Source organism: Pararge aegeria, chromosome 4 (genome assembly GCF_905163445.1).
Source record: "Pararge aegeria chromosome 4, ilParAegt1.1, whole genome shotgun sequence".
Lineage (NCBI taxonomy): Eukaryota > Metazoa > Arthropoda > Insecta > Lepidoptera > Nymphalidae > Pararge > Pararge aegeria.
Window position 1 is genome coordinate 19,676,455 of NC_053183.1, and position 20,521 is coordinate 19,696,975.

Below are 20,521 nucleotides of genomic sequence, written 5' to 3' on the forward strand. Positions count from 1 at the left end.
CGTTTTAGGTGATGAATACGAGATCCGGAATTATAACTTGGACTTACAGCCTAACTAAAACAACCTCTTCGAGTTATAGTGGCGGATGGCACATACTTCGAATTTCCATGCTGGGAAAGGTACGAGCATAACGTGATAAAAAACCTAAAGATTATCGTCTAACGATATAATATGATCTACCTTTCTATCTTTTATGTCCTGTGGAAGAACAGAAAAAAAGTAAAAGTATAGAAAACCGGATACCTCCTATCACGATACCAGTTATATTTTTTGTTGGCGAAATACTGCAATTTTTCTTTGTCTGAATTTCTACTCCCCAAATGTATTTTTCTGGTAAGTCCCTTAAAGCCGACGTGACAAGTTTGTCCCGTTAGCTAGAATTTATACGACCCATGCATTGTGTGAATGCAGTATTACTTCAGCACTTACTGAATAATTTCATAGTCATGGAATAATTATTTTTATTTGGCCAAATATAGGCATAATGCTAAATTTTCAACGCTAATTCCTTAGCTTGCAACTCATTATAACATTTCGTACTGGTATTCGTAGATATAAAAAGGTATTACAAACTAGGGAAAATCACGAAACTTCCGCAAGTCACTTGAAATACATTAATATTAGTAACGCGAAAACAACTTTCAAACGTTGGCAGACCTTTGTTTCACCTGTTATGTTAGTAATCACATACGTGACTTGTCGAAATTGTATTTCTAAATCATTGCTATTTATCACATACCCGTCAGTCTACTATAACGTAGCATGTTTTTTCATTCCTCTATACAGGATAATTTTTAATCGGTTTCTACGCGACATCGCACTGGAACGCTAAATCGCTTAGCTGCACGTCTTTGTCGGTAGGGTGCTAACTAGCCACGGCCAAAGCCACCAACAAAACCAGACCAGAGAAAATTCTGAAATTATAAATCCCCATATTTCCCCTGCCGGGTATTGAGCCCGGGACGTCCTGCTTAAATTCACAGCGCTCACCGTTGCGCCAGGGAGGTCATGTAAACTTACATTCAATAAATACTTTATAGGTTTCTACGCTTAATTGCTAGGCGGGATTTCTTTATCCACCAAACACACTAGGCCAGCGTGGTAGACTACGGCCTTAACCTTTTCTCATTGTGTGAGAAGACCCGTGCCCGCGATGCTATAACAAGAGAAATATATAAAAACAAACTACCACAGCCCCACGGGTTGCCATATGTGACGGTAGTCCAAATCATTTATATCCTGTTATAAACGGTAGCGTAAATATTTTAGAGGTATTTTTCAAACGGCGAAACATAAACTCGAGCGTTTTCTTTTGTTTATTGTTGCGTGAAGCTGGAAAAAATAGGCGTAGGTGTCACAAAAATTGTGTTTCCCTTTTCCGAAATGACGCCTGCAAAATGCCTAAAAGGTTTTAAAAAATATAAAGTTATCGCCGTTGCCGTGCCGTGGCGCCTCTTTTGCACACAACTCTCCGAACGGAATTAAATTGGCAGGTCTAATAAAAGTTTTGGGCTTTCTCACAAAGAACAAAGTAAAAATGGCACACTACTTTTAGACATGCCAATGACAAAAAAAGTTCCGCTTCGGGGTTAAAGGTATTTTGAGATGCCAAGTCTATTTTTAAAGTTATATTTGTTTTGGTGCGTTAGGGAAAATATATGATTAAATTTTTAAAAAATTTCACAAAAAACCGACAACCTGAAATTACGGTTCGAAAGTGTCCACTTTCAATTGTCATGTTTCATTTTTATTTATTTTATATACGAGTATGTACTGTTCTTGTGCACGTGCATAGTACCTACGGTACGCGCCAAGTACCTATTATAGTGAAGGGAGTCACATGATTTTAAATTTGCATGTGATGTAAGGGGCTGTGTCTGATTTGTTTAAGTTCAAATTGTGGCAGTGGTTTACTCAAAACTATTAGGTTTTCGGTTTCACAGAAACGTCCTAGATACAGTACATTATGTACCTCTAAAGCCTGTGAAGTATTATTTCAATTTTCATTTACACGTTGAATATTTATGTTTTTTTTTATCTTGACGCATTTCGTTTCATCGAGTTTCGAATCGAAACGAATCCAAAGGGTTTCACTTCAAAGAACAAGAAACTCGCAAGAAAGCCTTACCTGAGTACAAAAACAAATATTATATTGTCAATAATAAAAACAAGCATAGCCCATTAGGAAACGGAACGGCGTCGCTCCACTTTAGTAATTTAATTTAGTTGAAAGGGGACATAAAAGTAAAAATTGCTCGTAAAATAAAATAGGAGAGCTCTCATGTTACAATTTCTGTGTTACGCCTCGTGTCAACTAGTGCACGTATGCTTCGTAATATTTATCATCAAAATAAGCCTATTGCAGCTACGGTTTCCCTTTTGGAGCATCGACTTCGATTCTGGGCACGCACCTGTTATTGTTCGGAGTTATGTGCGTTTCTAATTTGAAGCAATTTAAGTAATACTAACTAACTGTCAAGAAAAACATCTTAACATCGAAACCTGCATCCTGTCAGTGTGTTATCAGGGGATAACACTCAAATATGGGATGAACGGATGCTTTGAAACTTCGGTTATTGTAATAATCCTATAATTCTTAATTTAATTATTATATTTATTATTATTAAATTATTTTCTGATTGTATTCATCTTCCGTATAAACTTTAAAAGGAATTTGTGTACAATTCTATAATAAACTACCAGTTGATATCTTGAAGATGTTTCTCAAAGTTTGTATTAATCGTTAGCTTATAGAAAAGTCCTATTACAGTATTAAGGACTACGATAAAAATGATTGGGTGTAAATTATTGCTCTAACCAGTTTGCTTCTTCTCTAATAGTTTTAAATGACAATGTGAGATGATGATAACAAAAAAAAACAACCGGCTAAGTTTGTTGTGGGCTTCTTCTTAGACTAGGGAGCGTTTGGAACCCTAGTAGCTGTAGCTTTAAGTTGACGAATATAGTTATCGCCATCAACTCACTTCTATGTCATATTTTACATGAACGTACAATATGTTACCTGATAGCGTATAAATTATGAAAATTATTTCAGTTCTTCTGGAGATATGCGGTCTTGGTATTTTTAAGTCTCTTAAAAATGTGTACGCACCTCCTCCAAGTCAGTACGATCCCATCTTAGACTGCATGGTATGCGTATTGGAAATAAACCATCCTTCAATTTCGAATGAAATTCAAGTGCCAATAGATTAAGTATAGGCTTCCCACAAAAAACTACCCTTGTCACTTTGACAGGGTGTTACGATATCCTTTCCTCATAACATACTTGAAGGCATGTAATGTCACTAGTATTCACTTGTCCACTGTGGTGGACCATTTACCCTTCTCATTCTGAGAAGAGACCCTGTAGGCCGTTAACGGGTTGACTATACAATTTTTATTGCCTTAGCTGGTAATTCGTCGAAGATACTCTTAGGTCAGGAGTGTGATGAAGTGATTGTTATTCAACCAGGATCACGGCAGACTAAATTTGGAGTTCAAAAAGTTGGATGTCTATTTTGTTACTGATTCAATTCACTGTCGCTTTTACATTCCATTATTGATGTGAAACATCTATGATTGGCGCACCTCGGAAGTAAAACATAGTCTATACGTAGCCAAGAACACTGGCAGTCTAACCTGTCTAGGTATAAGCCGATGAGAGCCCTGGCGTGAGTGGAGCGCCCGCCTATTTTTCAAGCCAGTGATCTCCACCCGCGTTTTCGAAGCCCCGAACGTGAGCACGTGCAGACGCTTCTAGTGTCGCTGACGCTTATCCGTAGAAAGCATTTATTGTCAATTCATTTTCTGTTAACTGGATTTTTCAGGTCAAACCCGTGCACACCATAAGAAAAATCCAGGAATTACCGGAGAAAAGGGCCTTCCAGCAGTGGCCTGCCTGTTAAACTTGCACCAGTCCACTGACTTTGTACAAACCACTTCTTAAAACCAACTCTTATGCCGTCACAGCAAACAGTGTGATGTTCTGTTATGTCTTCGTACCCTTACGCCCATAATTTAAATTACAATATATATATTTGACTTTCAATTTCGATTTCAATTTATTCAATATTTAAAATAAGTCCAATTATATAATATAACGTATGTACATCCAGATTGGGCGCAGCCATTTTTTTTTAATTTAATATTTTTTGTTTTATTTTTTAAAGTGTTTGTTCTTTTGTTTTGTTTTTGCGTTTTGAATGATGCGGTGTACAAATAAAGGGTATAAATAAATAAATAATATAATAATTTAATGAATTTTAAAAACATGTAAGACAACGTATAGTAGGGAAACAGATTTTATTGGGCATGCTCAAAATAAAAAAAAAACATTTACAGAATAAAAGCATTGCTCTATGAGGTACTTTTACTGGCAGACAGTCAAATATTTTTATAGACATTGGGTATGGACTTTGCTTGTGGAGTGCTAATTTTATATATATAGTAATATGAACTTTAATATTTAATCTCAAATTTGATGTTACTCACCTACGGCGTCTAGTGACTACAAAAGTTTTTTGTTTAAATAAATATTGAATTAAAATTAATGCACAACAGTTTTATAACATGGTAATAAGTCAATTTGTAACGGACGAAATATGATTAATCACACTTTACCCGCAATTATGCGTAACGTATTATTTTTAATTAAAATAATTATATTTTTAATGAATAAAATGTTTATAAAATGAATATAGTTAGTGGTTATTGCGATGCGATAAAATATGAGCATTATTATTGTAATATTATTTAATTTTCTTGTTTATTGTACTGCTGTAAGGACCTTGCCGTCACGTAAGGATTTATTCTGTTATTTTTTTACATTTAATAATTTTTTTAACCATCCGTAGAAAAATATTATTAGCCCGTGCTTAAAATTATTCCCTTTTAATCTCCAGGATGCAATATCTATGCATCTTTTAACCCTGTGCTTTTCCGGGATACAAAATAGGTTTTTCATAACAGGCAGGATTCAAGCTATCTTTGTGCCAAATTTCGTCAAGATCGGTGAAGGCTTGGCCAAACATAGGTAACAAATAAACAAACAGATAGGCTTACTTGCGCAATCAAGCTTGTCGGTGGTAAATGACTGTATGGCCAGGCTGATCCTTTGAGATATAATTTTCGTTTAGCTTAGTTTTTAATTATTTTTATAATTTTCATTGCAAACGAATTTCTATTTTGCCGCGGGGAAAACACTTTCCCGCGATGAAAAGTATCTTGAAATGAAATGAAATGAAATGAAATATTTATTTTGCTAAATATGGGTTAATTATTGGTGTTTAGGATATAAAGTTCCAACATATTCTGTTAATACATTAACATGCAAAATTTAGACATTAAGATTTGGTTTAGACATTAAGTCATCTTAATATTAATCTTATTTGTTTTCAATTATATAAAATAATGTTCTGAGATTTATAGTGTCATATTAAATCATTGTATTAGTTATTTAATCACAATTCTAAGTTTGAATGTCAAATAAATCAATTAAAATTAAATTAAATTAAATTAAATAACATGTCAGAAAATTGAGGTCACGCACACATGCAAAATTAAGCAGGAACCACAGATATTTCATGATAACCATAGCAGTTAAGGTGTTCTGCGATGGTATAAAATGATTTGTCACACAACCAAAGAAACAGTTTCCTTTTAAAGGTTTTCAAGGGTAGTTTTTTTACATTTATTTCAATTTTATTATATATTTGGCAGCTCATTGCATAAGGCGATTTTAAAGTCAGTGCAAGTCGGTATTTTGGTATTACTAATTTATTTGGATATCGCGTGATACTTTTTGGGTTTAAATCAGTCTTTTTTTCAAAATACTCAATATTTCTATGTACGAATACACATACCTCATATATGTATAAGGAAGGTAAAGTTAGGATTTTATGTTTTTTAAATACAGATCTGCATGATTCAGTAGGATTCATTAGGAGAATGCTTCTGATACATTTTTTCTGTACTATAAAAAGTTTATTTAAATGAATGGATGAGCCCCATATAACTATACCGTAGCGTAAGTTTGACATAACATAACCATGGTATGCAGCAAACGCCGCTTCTACAGAGACGATCTGTCTTAATCGTCGAAGTGGGTATACAAATTTGTTAATTTTATTACAAATGTCGTTAATATGATATGTCCAGTCACAGTGTTCATCTAATTTAATACCTAAAAATTTTACGTTATTCTCTATGTCAATCGATTCATTTTTATATATTATTTTTATCACATTTTCTTGAGTATACAGAACGTAAAACCCTTCTTAACGTGGAATAATATATTAAATTGGGGCAGGGTGCAGTGACCTTGCTTTCTGAGTTCAAATCTGTGGGTTCATTAATGTTTTTTAATGTGTTTGTGTGAATCTGTATGTAACCTATAAGTATTCATGTATATTATTCATAAAATTATTCATCAGTTACCTTAGTACCCATAACTCAAGCTATGCTTACTATAGGGCTAGAGGGCGATGTGTTTATTGACGTAATATATTTAAATAAAGGAGGGAAGAATTCAAAGCTCCGACATCCATGCTGCATTTATACCACTCGTTTGTTTCAGGTGACCTAGGAAATTTATTTGTGAAACATGCTCAAAATGAATTATTGGACTACGAGTACAAAATAATCGAAGATGTCCTTCGATTATATAGCCATGTCTGGGATAGCGTACGGACTGTTACAAAAGTATTGATTTTTCCTTATTAAATATGAAACTGGAATGTTGTGGGTTTTAATTTGCATATCGTAAGATCACGCAAGATTCACTTAGGGCCGGATTTATAATACAAAACTACCTAAACGTCAAATTGATCAATCAGTTAAAGTAAATTAGATATTTATTTATCATTTCCTTTTTATTTTACTTGACTTTTTCCGCACTTTTTCAGCATGTTTTTAAATAGACTCTTTTACCCCTAAATATTATTTTGTTTTTCCCCTCGTCTTAACTTCTTTCCTTTGGTAGGTTGCCTGGTATAGATCGTTTTTAAGCAATAAGGCCGTCTATTGTACCTTTTCATTGTTCTTTTCAATTGTGTTTTTTTATTGCTTTGTTTTTGGTGTACATTAAGGATTGATTTATTCGTTAATCGGGAGATTGAAAAACGGGCCCTAAACCCGATAATATCAACCGAACCAATTATTGGTCAAGGAATTATTTTAAACCTGGACGGGTTTACGGCATAGGTCTTTTGTAGCGAGCCAGCGGCTCGCCATCGCAACATTTAACGGTGCAAGATCGCCATTTCAGCACCTCCATCGATTTATCAGCACCGCCAAACAGCATTTCTATGTTGCCGGTGTATTTGAAGGACGGGGTTGCCGGTGTAATTGCAGGCCCATGAGGCTTAACACCTTCGCCTCCAATTGATGGGCACGAGCGACACTTTGCAGGACGATTTCTTTGCACACGTGTAAATGTGAAATGTGTTGTTTATAGGCGATGACTATTCACTTATCACCAGGTGGCCCATTTGCTTGGGTCTGTTAATTATTACAAATAAATAAATGAAAAAAACACCAGTTTGTCTTAGCTAACTTAAAAATAAAATTTTAGGCCTTCCGCTGCTTCGTTTGTCGCAGTGCATTCTCTGCACTTTTCGTTCTTATTAAAATCGGAGCGCCCGATGAGACAATTGTTAACACTGGCACCAAACTATGCTCTGTTGCAATTTCTACTAGAGTATGCCATGGAGTTATCAAACTTAACTTGGTAAGATAACTTAAATATATATTCTGTTTTGTATAAATTTAGCTTCCGTATGTTACTGTCCGCTAAATTCAAAGAGAAAGCCATGGATTAATTTGAAATTCTTACACAATTTCTACTTTTAATGTTTCGCATATACTTTTTATCTCTAAGATCCTGAGGGAATTAAAATCAACTTGAACCATAGTGATGCGTTGCCGGGTTTAGCGTATTCCCATTCGTTACAGTAAATTGGCCTTAACACTGAGCTATCAAGCTTTGGCTTCCTTCTCGGCAGGACCGAGTTTGCTCCCCAGCTACATCTAACTTTCGGGAGCTATGAGCCTTTTATGCAATTTAATATCTTTTAACAGTGAAGAAAATCGTGAAGAAACCTTTGCCTTAGAATTCTCCATAATATCCTTAAAAGATAGTTTTATCAGTTTGTACCCGGTCAGTACATGGCAGCAGCAGCACGGAGGTTGCCACCGCCCGTACTCGGCTATATTCCCTTAATCGCCTCGTACGATACCCGTGGAAAGAGGATGGCTACATAATAAAGCCCTTTATTACTGAAAAAAACTTAATTGGTAAAAACATAAATGTTCCTTTTTTCTTTTCTCTGCTCTACTTTTTATTTTTAACTGTTTCACACTTCAGTAATAAGAGATATGTATAGGAACTTGTTGTATGTTTTTACGAGCCGTAACTACAAAGAGGGCGGTCTAATTCCAATCTGCCATCACGACAAAGCACAGAATATCAGATAAATTATTCCAATGTCAAAGCTAACAATTTATTTTACAGCCTATTCTAAAGTACATTATTAAAAATACGCCTGAAGCGACGCCGAAAACCTTTTGCGGGATTTGGCACCAAAGTTATCACGATCCATACACGTGTGCTTACGATGATCCCAGATTTGAATGGAAAATCGAATTGCCAACTAAGGTTAAGGTTCAACGTAATCACGTAAGTGTTAACGACATAATCGATTTGTATTTCAGCGGTTATTAACTTTTTAATATAATCTTAAACTATTTCTTCAGAAAACTTAATGGAATGTTCTCATGAATCATTCATATCATCATAGCACTACTCTATTATTGTTCGATATTTTATTTGAGGTGTAATTTTGTAGATTTTTTTATATTTAATAGTAAGATACGGGCGAGCAAAATATTTAATTGTAGTTAAAAATATTTAGAAAATAAAAGTCATAATTATATATTTACAGCCAATTGGTTTTAACTCCACACCACTCACAGTAGCTGTTCTATCAGATATTCACGTTGATCCGTTCTACGAACCATTTGGAGTAGCTGATTGCGATGAACCAGTGTGTTGTAGGAAAGGCCAAAAAGAAAACACTCGTGATAATAAGGGCATAGATGAAATACTAATGCTGAATAGTGTATTTGAAAATGATGAAGATATATTTCTAAACATGGATGCAGTATCTAATGTAATAAATTTAGGTAATTTAAATGATATGATAAGAGAAACATCCGAAAAGAAATCAACACCAGCTGGGTATTGGGGTGATTACAGAAATTGCGATACTCCTATATGGGCGTTTGTAGATGTCATAAAACAAATTGCATCTATTAAAGTAAGTATTTATAAAAATTTTAATATTTTGATGAAAGGAACCATTAAAACTTAATAGGCATTTTTACGAGTCCTTAAAATTGTACGTACAAGTAAAGTTTATGTTCTTTTTCTTCTGTTCCTGGGCCGTTTGCGCAATTGGGTGGTCTGAAACCTTCCGTTGTACGTATGGCCACTGACGCGGCTCCCCGCTGGATCACTTCAGCCAGCCAAGCTCACTCCAGAAGCTTAGCAGGCCGCCCAGGTCGCCGAGTGCTTCACGGAGTGTTTCTGAGGAGCCAAGGTGTTCTGCGCGTTGTTTTACTACTCCATTGCATTTGAGCATTACGTGTATTGGATTTTCTTCCGTCTCCATGCATGCTGCAGGAAGGAATGTCAGTTATATCTAAAATGGAAAGGTGTTTGTTTTGTAGGCAGTGCCCTGTTATCATACCTACAACTGTCCTTAGTTTAACCCGATTTAGTTGCAGTAATTGTATTTAATCGTCGGTTGAGGTCTGGTATAGCCTTCTTCGTGTGTTTGCAATCTTTTATTTTAAACTATAACTCTGAGTGGTTCATTGCTTTAGTTTATGGAGTCATGTTTTATATTCACTGTAGGGTATGGGTATAATAGAAGAAGATGAAGACAAACGTTTATGATATAAGTCTAACGTGTAGTTAATATTAAGGTAGATAAATTAGTAGTATTTAATTAACCAGTTAGTTCTTATTTTTCAGGAGTTAGATGCAGTTTATTACATTGGCGATAATATTGATCACCACATATGGGAGACGACATATGAACTTAATGAGGGTATAAATAATTTAAATATCGACACAATGAAAAATAATTTTAGAAAAGAAATACTAGTTGTTCCTACTATTGGAAATCATGAATCACAACCACTAAATCTGTGAGTAGAAGCTATATTTTGTGAGAAATTTAATACAAATTAATTAAAACCATATTTTTTTAACGGAAAACATATTTCAGGAAGGTATGGTCCTATATATATAAATAATCGCGCTACAAGCACACGAAGATGACTTATGTTATTCTGAAAGAGTAGAAAGAAAAATCGTATTTATTGTCACACATTTGTGTAAAATGTTACATTTATATCATAAAATTGTTAAAGTATAAAAAAAAAATGTGTATCGAAGGAGCTGGCTCAGTATACCTGCACACTAAAACTCGCGGCACTGGTTTTCAGCCAGCCCCATTCTGCATACAAATTATATAACTCAATTATACAGCTACAGATTTTCTTTTTTACAGATTTGCACCTTCATCGGTACAAAACGCAGGATTGAACACTACCTGGCTATACAGAAGTTTAGCTATGAAATGGTCCCATTACTTGTCTAGAAAAGCGTCAAAATCTATGAAGCAACGAGGAGGATTCTCCATGTTAATACGACCTGGGCTCAGAGTTATTTCTATTAATAACAACGTGGCTTATAAATATAATTGGTAAATAATCTCACTTAATATACGTTTCATTCTTAGCAGTTTTAATATTTATTTGTAATAAAATCTTATTATTTCATTAACCTTAAGGTGGTTGATCTTCGATCCACTTAACCCTAAAAGATATTTGGAATGGCTAGTGGAAGAACTATTCAAAGCTGAGCGGATGGGGGAGAAAGTCCATATTCTTTCACACGTTCCGCCCGGTGACCAAGATCTTATTTATACTTGGACGAGAGAATTTCATAAAATTGTAGAACGGTTTGGGTTATTTTTTATATTTATTGGATAGTTAATATGAAATTGTGTAATAGAACTCTACTATAGATACCGATTAGAAGTACGATTATATTGCATTTATTCACATGAGTAGTCAACATTTCTAACCAAATAATTTTCATAATGCAATTTACTACGATGATTGACACTTCTATGAAACTGTCTACACTGAGAACTACTCAAATATTTCTATACTAAATTTAATAGGAGCCCAAAATATCCCAGGTGTTAACTATTAAATATCTTGTTATTATAATCCAGGACTTACCTAGAAGTTCACTCACCCAATATAAAAAAAAGGTGCATGCAGTGGTTCACAGCATAATACAATTACCACACATGCAACAAACAAGGATGAGTTGTTTAACCAGATTAAACTACCACCTATATGAAAAAGTTTTTTATGCTGATACCCATTTCGCTGTTCTCTAATCGTACTATGCGTCGCAGAAACAAACCCCTACCGCCCATGTCCGCGCCTGGATTTCTGTTCTTCGACTGTTTTTATAGTAGATCTTTCTCCCACGCACATGCAAATTGTGGAACAAACTTCTATTAGCGGTTTTTCCCCTTGATTTAAATGTGGAATTATAGTGGCTTAAAGACCGGTGATACATTGGCGGTTCTCTAGTACCGTTGATGTTGATGGGCTTCGGAGTTCACTTAACATCGGGTGAGACGCTTGCTCGTTCACTTGCTATTTATTTACAAAAGAAAAAGAGGTTGAAACTCGGAATAAATAGATTGTAGATGATGCTAGATAAAGAGGTAATAACGCCACCAGAATTCGGTATTTTAAGGCTAGAATCCGGTGGTTCTTTTATTGTTTAATTTCGTGGTTTCTTTCATGTATGTTATCATTTCGTTAATTATTGATATTTCTTTGTATTTAAAGCCTTACCCTCATTTATCGTTTCTAGAACCAGATTATAAATTGAGTAGATTTATTTTTCTCATGATTTCAGATTTTCATCTATAATTACTGCACAATTCAACGGACATTTGCATTCAGATGAGTTCAAGATATTCTATAAAGATAATGAAGCCTTCAATGTAGCTTGGAGCGCCGGTTCTGCTACGACCTATCAAAATTTCAACCTTAATTACAAGATCGTTACTTTTGACTACGTCAACTTTGTAAATATGAATTTACTTAATTATTTTCTTTTAGGTCTTCTTTTTTATTTCCATTGTCATATGCTACATGTTATCCATCTTTTGATTCAAACATCTATATTTACTAAGTGGAGGTGTTACTAGAAGATTCGAAGGATTCTTCTGCCTAAAAGAATTTCTCAGGTGCACAAATGTTGCTGTTTGAAGGACTAATTTTATTATTTTTGATGCTAGCAATAAATGAAATAATGATCGTTCATTATTTTTAACTCTAAGAAGATAAGGTTCATTTTGACACATTATCATCATCATCATCATTATCATTATCCCATCACCGGCCCACTGCAGTACATGGATCTCTCGGAAGGGCTTAGCCAGTAGTGGCAGGCATCAACTGGATGAAACAGGCCGGAAATAGTAACAGTTTGCGCTGATTAAAAGAGACCTGTGTCCAACAGTAGATGCAAATTGGCTGATAATGATGATGTTGATGATGATGATAGACGTTACCCTTGCATTATCTATGAAATAGTTGATTAAATCTAATTTCAGGAACCAACAAGCATAAATAACTACATCTACAACCTAACCGAAGCAAATCTCGCACCAAATGTACCTCCACGTTGGTTTAAGCTGTACGACATGAAAGAATCCTTCCAACTCAATGATCTAACTGCAACATCGATGGACAAATTAGTAAACACAATGGTGACACAAAAAAAGCAACAACTAGACCAGTACGTGACGTTTGCTTCCAAGCAAAGTGACGCGATTCCGTATTGCGATACTTATTGCAAGCTAGAAATGCTCTGCAATGCTGTGACAAGTGTATTATGGGATCGAAGAAAATGTGATGAGCTTAAAAAACTATACCGTTCATAAATAAACATTATAGAAATAAAAGTGCCATTTGAGTCTTCTATTATTTTATTATTGTCTCAATTTTCACTAGCATGTCCACACTGTCTAAATGTGAAAGTGTGACTGATTGTTTGTCCGTTCAGCTTAGCCGTTGAATCAATCTTGATGAAATTTAACACATGTGTGTCTAGCTTCTATCCTAGAAATTGACTTACGATAAAACATATTCTTGAAAAGCATCTGATAAAAGTTATTTGTGGAATTCAAAACTTCACTGCTCAGGTGATCTTGGTGAAATTTGCATGGATATAGATGGCCATGGAAATTTTTTTTAGCTATTTTTAAAAAGTCAAAACAAACGCGGTCAAAGTCTTAGACAACAGCTAGGTAAGATAATAATTCAAATACTCAAAGTCGATTACAGGGAATTATAATTTTAATATAAATCTTAACGGATTTTAAAAACAAGTAAGTGTTAAAAGTGGCCAAGTTTAATAAGAAGAAACAAAATTAGGCATAGTTGGTGACCACCCAACAAAACTGAAATGAAATAGTGTTTCACATTTGTTTGTGTTGAAAAGGCGAGTTTCTTCATAAAACGGTGTAGGTGTTATATAATTATAGTAATTGTTACACCACTCACATTTCGAGTACTGAAGGAGCAGTCGTCAGCTGTACGTGAGCGCTTTGACATGAATAGCGTCTCGTCAAATTCAATTTATCCTGAAAGCGTATCTAGGTGTCTTGTGTATGACGCTTCAACATTGGTCTTATTGGGTTATACGTTTTCATATTTTGTGTAAGACGGTTTTACATAAATAGTGTTTTACCTTGAAACGACCTTGTGATGTTGTAAGCAAAAACTGTTGCAAGTAATACTTTTAGTATTTGATATTATTTTGGATGAAAGTAGAGCGCAAATTGAATCACATTTTTGATACATCAGAGAAAGGACAAAATAGAGTTTTAAATTGTATATAAAAAAAAATAATTTAAAGTAAAATTTACTGATAAAAAACGCTATGTATTGAAAGTAATCCGAAGTGACAATTCCACTTTTTTTTTTGTCAATGCTTCGGGGTTTTTCCAAAAGTAAAAATAAAATGTTTCAAATTGCCATTTCCTACTTTTAACTATACACACACACTGCACTGGCATTTTTAATATTATAATACGATCGAACCTGGCTGACGCCGTCCTGCCCAAAAAAACCACGCCAATATAATAAATAAATATATAGATATTTTAATCCAATTTAGTGACGTACTGACGGCTACCTACTGGATCTGGTGTTTAAAACCATCCAGTAACCCATACATAAATTCTTATACAATTGATCTAGCCATTTAGGAGGTAACAAACACACGTACAGCAGAATTTGCACGCCTTTGTCACTAGGGTGGAAAATAGCCTCGAAAATCGACCGTAGCCTACCTTAATAAAAAAATCCGAAATTTGTCCCGAAGGATAACGAACCCGGGACTTAAAACCACAGACAGCACTTACCGCTACGCCAGGTAAGTTATCAAGATTTCCTCCAAGTGAAGATTAAAACACTGAAAAAAAAACTACTAACTTTAGTTAACTTGGAGTATCTACGGAGCAACCCGTAGTATGTCAAAATTGTTACCATCTGAACTTAGCTTAAAGCTGCAAGCTTTCGTAACTGCACCGTCTGTCTAAACTGTCACAGAGAGCCTTCCTCTCTGAAGCGGTTCAAGTGACATTTCAGGATTATGGTGACAATAAAGTTACTTTACCTTCACTCCGTAAGCCGAAGCGCATTAATTCCTTTGGCGTGCACCTCTTAAAGTATATATAGTATGAAAGCTGATGTAGGATTTGTGCGGTATCTTAAAACTTTGGGCAAAATTCAAAAAATTCAAAATTCATTTATTTCAAGTAGGCCTAATATAAGCACTTTTGAAACGTCAAGTTTGTCTGTTTGTAGTGACTCAACCACCGGTTCGGATGCGAGATTCTACCGAGAAGAAGCCGGCAAGAAACTCAGCAGTTGCTTTTTACCAACATCAACAATTGACATTTTACATTTTAACATTCATTTTTCTATCTTGTGAGAGCTGAAAGCGGAGCCGGATGCTTCCAAGCAACCTTGTTATTAAGAAATTAGAAAGAGCATTTAACCTGTCAGTCGTTGGATCTATATCATCGTAATTAATGGGCATTCAAATTATTGGACCTGCTTTAACTTTGTTTTGTTAACCTACCAGAGGTATACTATTTTGTCGACCTCCCTGGCATAGTGAAGACTGCCGTGATCTTATATGTGGGAGGTTTGATCCCAATTCGGGAATTTATAGTTTCTGAATTTTCTCTAGTCTAGTTTGGCTGAAAACTACGGCTATGTGGCGTCAAAACCGATTAGAGATATAAATATAAATATTTATTTATTTATAGCCTTTTTAACAATCTTATCTTACTGATTATTTACTTATTGAGACACCGGTTACGCTTGATTGTTTTGCTTTGCATAGGCCTCCCCCAGGTTTTGCCATGCTTCGCGATCATGGGATTTTTTGTCCACAGAGGTCCTGCTGTCGCTCTCAAGTTATCTTCCCACCTTCGGCATGGTCTTCCTCTTCTTCTCTTACCGTCTCTAGGATACCACTCTGTTATATCTATAACAAAAAATATAAATATAAATAAATCATTATTTAATCATCTAGACGTACTCCGTGCTGCAGTGGTTTGCTCTTTAGTCTTTTAAGCGGGGGTCCCGGGTTCTATTCCTGGTAAGACCAATTTGTGCAATAGGCTAACTTGTTAGGCGGCCATAATCCTAACAGGTTAGCCTGCTATCAAACTTGCCTTGCTATATTTTAAACTAGTAACAATAATTAAACGCTTTTAATATTTTTAACCCATAATCTTATTGGTTTCAAAGCAGTCATCATATTAACCCATTACCGGCCCACTACAGGGCATGGGTCTCCTCCCACAATGAGAAGGGTCCACCACGCTGGCCCAGTGTAGATTGGTGGACTCTGTAAGCCTTTTGAGAACATTATGTAGAACTCTCAGGCATGCAGGTTTCATCACGATGTTTTCTTTCACCGTTGAAGCAAGTGAGATTTTAATTACTTATAACGCACATAACTTAGAAAAGTTAGAGGTGCGTTGGGACTCGAACTCTGCCCGAAAGTGAAGTCGAGCTCCTTCCCACTCGGCTACAACCTCTTCTCAAGTAGTATAACCTCTTCTAATCAGTATAGTACCGAAACTACCGCCAGACCCGTACTAGGGTAAATTCAGAAATTATTATTTCCAAAGTACCAATGCTGGGCTCAAACCCAGGACCTTCCACTGGTAATACCACAGCGATGTGCCAGAGAGGTGGTCAAAACTATTTGAGGGACTGAACTATAGGAACTTAAGAGTGTTTTAAATAGAAAACGGAAAAACAGAAATTCTGCGAAGACAAAGTCGCGGGCAACAGGCAATATCACAATATTTTGTCAAGAATATAGAGCAAACACAGTATGTCAAGTGAAAACCAATATAGTCCCGCATTCTGTACGTCGCATATACTCGCAGAAGACCTTCTCAATTTTATAACATTTTCGCAATACCAATAACTTTGTGATTGGATTACGCGCGAAAATATTTTCGATACAAACATGCCACTTGTATGGGGCCCAAGAAAATATGAGAACGTAACCTAATACACGGAGATATAGGGCGAGGGGAAAGATACGGGGTGAAATTTTGTCAGCGGTCAGACTATTCCAAGCAATCTGTTTATTACAACGGCCGATTGGCGCAGAGGGCAGCAACGCTGCTTTCTGGGTCTAAGGCCATGAGTTCGATCCCACAACTGGAAAATGTGATGAACACGTATGTTTTTCAGTGTCGGGTTGTTTATATTTACATTATATAGGTATTTATGTATATTATTAATAAAAATATTCATCAGTCATCTTGGAACCCATAACACAGGCTACGCTTACTTTGGGGCTAGATGGCGATTTTTATTTATTTTTTTATTTATTAACTCATTACACATAATATACATCACAGGTCTTAATTTAAAGGTGTAAGCATAAACTCAAAAGAATTTTTCCGTACACCCAGCCGTTGACAAATTTTTGCTTTGTTAGTCTAATAGATTAATATATTAACATACACAATTAATGCTACAAAATCGTTACTTATTCACATTACCATTTAGAATGCGGGTAGGTCGACAATGATAAATGTAAAAACCTTTTGTTTACGTTCCATGATTTATATAACTCAGTATAGGTACCATTGAAGCAAGTAATATTTTATTATATATATTATATATATATATATATATATATATATATATTATATTAGCAAGTAATATATTACTTAAAACGCACATAACTAAAAAAAGTTATTGGTGCGAACTGGGTTTCGCCTACCCAATGCGCTATCACCACTTCTACATTAAAATATTTCTGCAAGCAAACTGCATCAGAATTTGACTAGTAGCTTTTTTAGAACACAATAGTAAGTCATCCAAAATGTATGAAATAGTAAAAGTACGTTTTTATATAACACAACATGCGCCGCATGTGTTTTACGGTAGCATGGTCGAGTGAGGGGCTTTGAGCCAAGAAAAATAACTTGCAATTTTAATAAATCTAGTTTGCTTAATGAAGCGGACTAAATATACATTATTTTTCACATTTAATTTAAATTAAAAATTCCCTCGCCCGCTTCAAAGGACTGCAGGAAAAAAATGATAAACAAAAGCTTGAAATTCACAAAGCAAGAAAACAAGACTATTACAAGAAATGAAAAGACGCTACCGGTATGAAACATTGCTCCTTTATGCTGTAATCCTTGCTTCTCTAACAACTCCACAAGGTTTCATAGTAAGTATAATGACTAGAACTTTTAACTAAGCGATGTTATAATTTTACCTTTGACAAAGAAAATTTATTATTTCTTATATGGATAAAAACAGCAACGCTTTGGACTGCTTATCTTAATTATTATCGATGTTCCCAAAATTAGTAAAGGAAAATGATTAGTTACAACACTGAATAATATATATAACTAGCGGACCCTCGCGACTTCGTCCGCGTATGAGTCAATCGAGAAGCTAGAATAGATCTGATGCTAACATCACAATCATCGTGGCTAGCTATGTACCTACTATTATTTTTCGTGGTATAATGAGTTAGTAAGTTGTCAATATCCATCCATCCTCACAAACTTACGCATTTATATTATTAGTTGGATGGTACGCATGCATTCGATCGCTGTCCAATATACCTTGCGACTTGCTGTTATTTGTGAAGAGTTATGTCCTATATCTCCGAGAATATTTATCAGATCCTTATTAAAATAAGACAATACATGCTTGATAGTATACAATTTAAATACAAAAAGAATTATTAAAATCTGTTAAAACATAACGGAACTATAAAGTAAATTTGTTAAAAAATTTCATCCCATTTCCCGAAGGAAACTTAATGTTTATCAGGACTTATTAGTAGTTTTCCCGGACAGACAGACAATAATTAAATAAAAATCTGTTTTTGGACTCTGAAAAACTTTCAAAATATATTAAATGTACAGAAATCTTCCAGTTACAGTTTTATTATAAGTATCGATTATATATATACTACGACAATATATACTACTTTGACCGCCGGTTGGCACAGTGGGCAGCGACCCTGCTTTCTGCGTCCAAGGCGGTGGGTTCGATTCCCACAACTGGAAAAATGTTATTGTGATGAAATGTTTTTCAGTGTCTGGGTGTTTATCTGTATATTATTAGTATTTATGTGTATTTTATTCATAAAAATATTTATTAGCCAACTTAGTACCCATAACACAAGCTACGCTTACTCTGGGGAAACATGGCGATGTGTGTATTGTCGTAGAAGTATATATATATCGCCATGGAGCCCCAAAGTAAGCGTACCTCATGTTATCGGTTTTAACATGAGTGATGAATATTTTTATGAATAAAATACAGAAATAAGTATAATCAAACAAATAAACACCCAAACACCGAAAAGCATACATGTTCATCACACAAACATTTTCCAGTTGTGGGAATCAAACCTACGGCCTTGACTCAGAAAGCAGGGTCGCTGCCTACTGCACTAATCGGACGTCATAATGTTCGTGGATAACGTAATTTTTTGTTTCGTTAATAGTTAAATATGTTCTAAAAATACGAATTGGATAGGCTCGGTTTGGTGAACAATCATCCTAAATAAACTGTAAATGCTACTTGAGAGTTTCCGTAGCTTACCGGGAATGACCTAAATCATATTACTTGTATAACGATACATAAAACAAAATGACTCTTCGAATTAATCCACTGTCATCCAGCCACGGCTGTCATCTCCTGGGAAATTGAGTCGCGTGATTAAACTGATAGGAACCATTCCGTCCGTGGGGGCAGGGGAGTGAAATGATTTTTATTAATGTATCCGTTAGAAATATAAGTTTATTTTTTAAATTGATATAATGTTAAATTATATACCAAACATATATATTGGAATAAAGTTTTAAGCCGCCTCTTATGAAATATTTTAATTATTATTTCACTTCTTAAATAGAACTTAGTTCCTGTGACATCTGAAATGAGTTTTTTTAACCATTTCAGTAAGCTGCAAGTTTTGTTTGTGCACGTTTATAAATCCTTTTATATTATGTTTATTATAAATGTGTGTAACATTATCAAGTTATTTTAACTTTTAAAATATCATTATTATTTTACGCACTAAAATTATTTAACTGTTTATTATTAAATATACAGACTTTTAACAAAACAGAAATACTACTGCCTGTATTAGAAATATATATATAAGGATATTATAATATACTATAACACTATACTACTACTATCTTCTATATATATAAAAGAAAGTTGTGTTAGTTACACCATTTATAACTCAAGAACGGCTGGACCAATTTTTATGATACTTATTTGATTTTTAGGATTCTTCTTAGACCGTAATAGGATAATAAGGTACGAAGTTTGCCAGGACAGCTAGTATATATATAAGTATAGAATTTTAGTATACAATGTACAAAGTTTAAAATATAGCTCAAGCATGCTTCCTAAAATACCTTCAAAAGAATGTTCGAGATATTTTCAGTTTCTCATTTGTTTTATTCTTTATTTAACTACGGATAATGTTGCTCTTTATTCCAATAGTCTAAGAGTCAGTGGTCATCATAATGCATAGTTCTTATTATTGAGACTCAAGATTTCTATTCCGTTTTTGTTCGATTACAAAAAAGCGTTTCTATATACGCTCTGAATTCGCACGTTTAGCTCTATCAAATAGTTTGAAGGACTGCTTTCTATAATATTTGGTATTACAAATGTAGTACTAAAACACATAAGAGTCCGCCTGCGAACTACATACCTATATGCTGATAATATTTTTTACCAATTCTTCAATACGCCCTGCATAAAAGCAATGTTCTTTGTGCGAGAGCCTTTATTCTTTGTGTTTATTTTATGTAACTGTCAGAGACTCACT

General features: G+C 34.7%; 1 protein-coding gene across 1 annotated transcript; it reads left to right on the forward strand.

Annotated features, from left to right (window-relative positions):
• Positions 1–4,714: 4,714 nt before the first annotated feature.
• LOC120637875 (sphingomyelin phosphodiesterase 1-like) lies at positions 4,715–13,081 on the forward strand. The gene is made up of 10 exons (XM_039909921.1): positions 4,715–4,797; positions 6,575–6,699; positions 7,571–7,726; positions 8,510–8,674; positions 8,940–9,314; positions 10,034–10,209; positions 10,575–10,769; positions 10,857–11,027; positions 12,011–12,182; positions 12,714–13,081. Exons 1-10 carry the CDS (start codon positions 4,728–4,730, stop codon positions 13,041–13,043), a joined length of 1,935 nt encoding a protein of 644 aa, XP_039765855.1. The 5' UTR covers positions 4,715–4,727; the 3' UTR covers positions 13,044–13,081.
• Positions 13,082–20,521: the final 7,440 nt, after the last annotated feature.

Excerpts from the sequence above, each read along its gene's own strand:
- LOC120637875 (XM_039909921.1), top strand. The coding sequence starts at position 4,728 with ATGAGCATTATTATTGTAATATTATTTAATTTTCTTGTTTATTGTACT. Across the intron at positions 10,210-10,574 it reads GAATCACAACCACTAAATCT|ATTTGCACCTTCATCGGTAC; the intron begins GTGAGTAGAAGC and ends TCTTTTTTACAG. Across the intron at positions 12,183-12,713 it reads CTTTTGACTACGTCAACTTT|GAACCAACAAGCATAAATAA; the intron begins GTAAATATGAAT and ends ATCTAATTTCAG.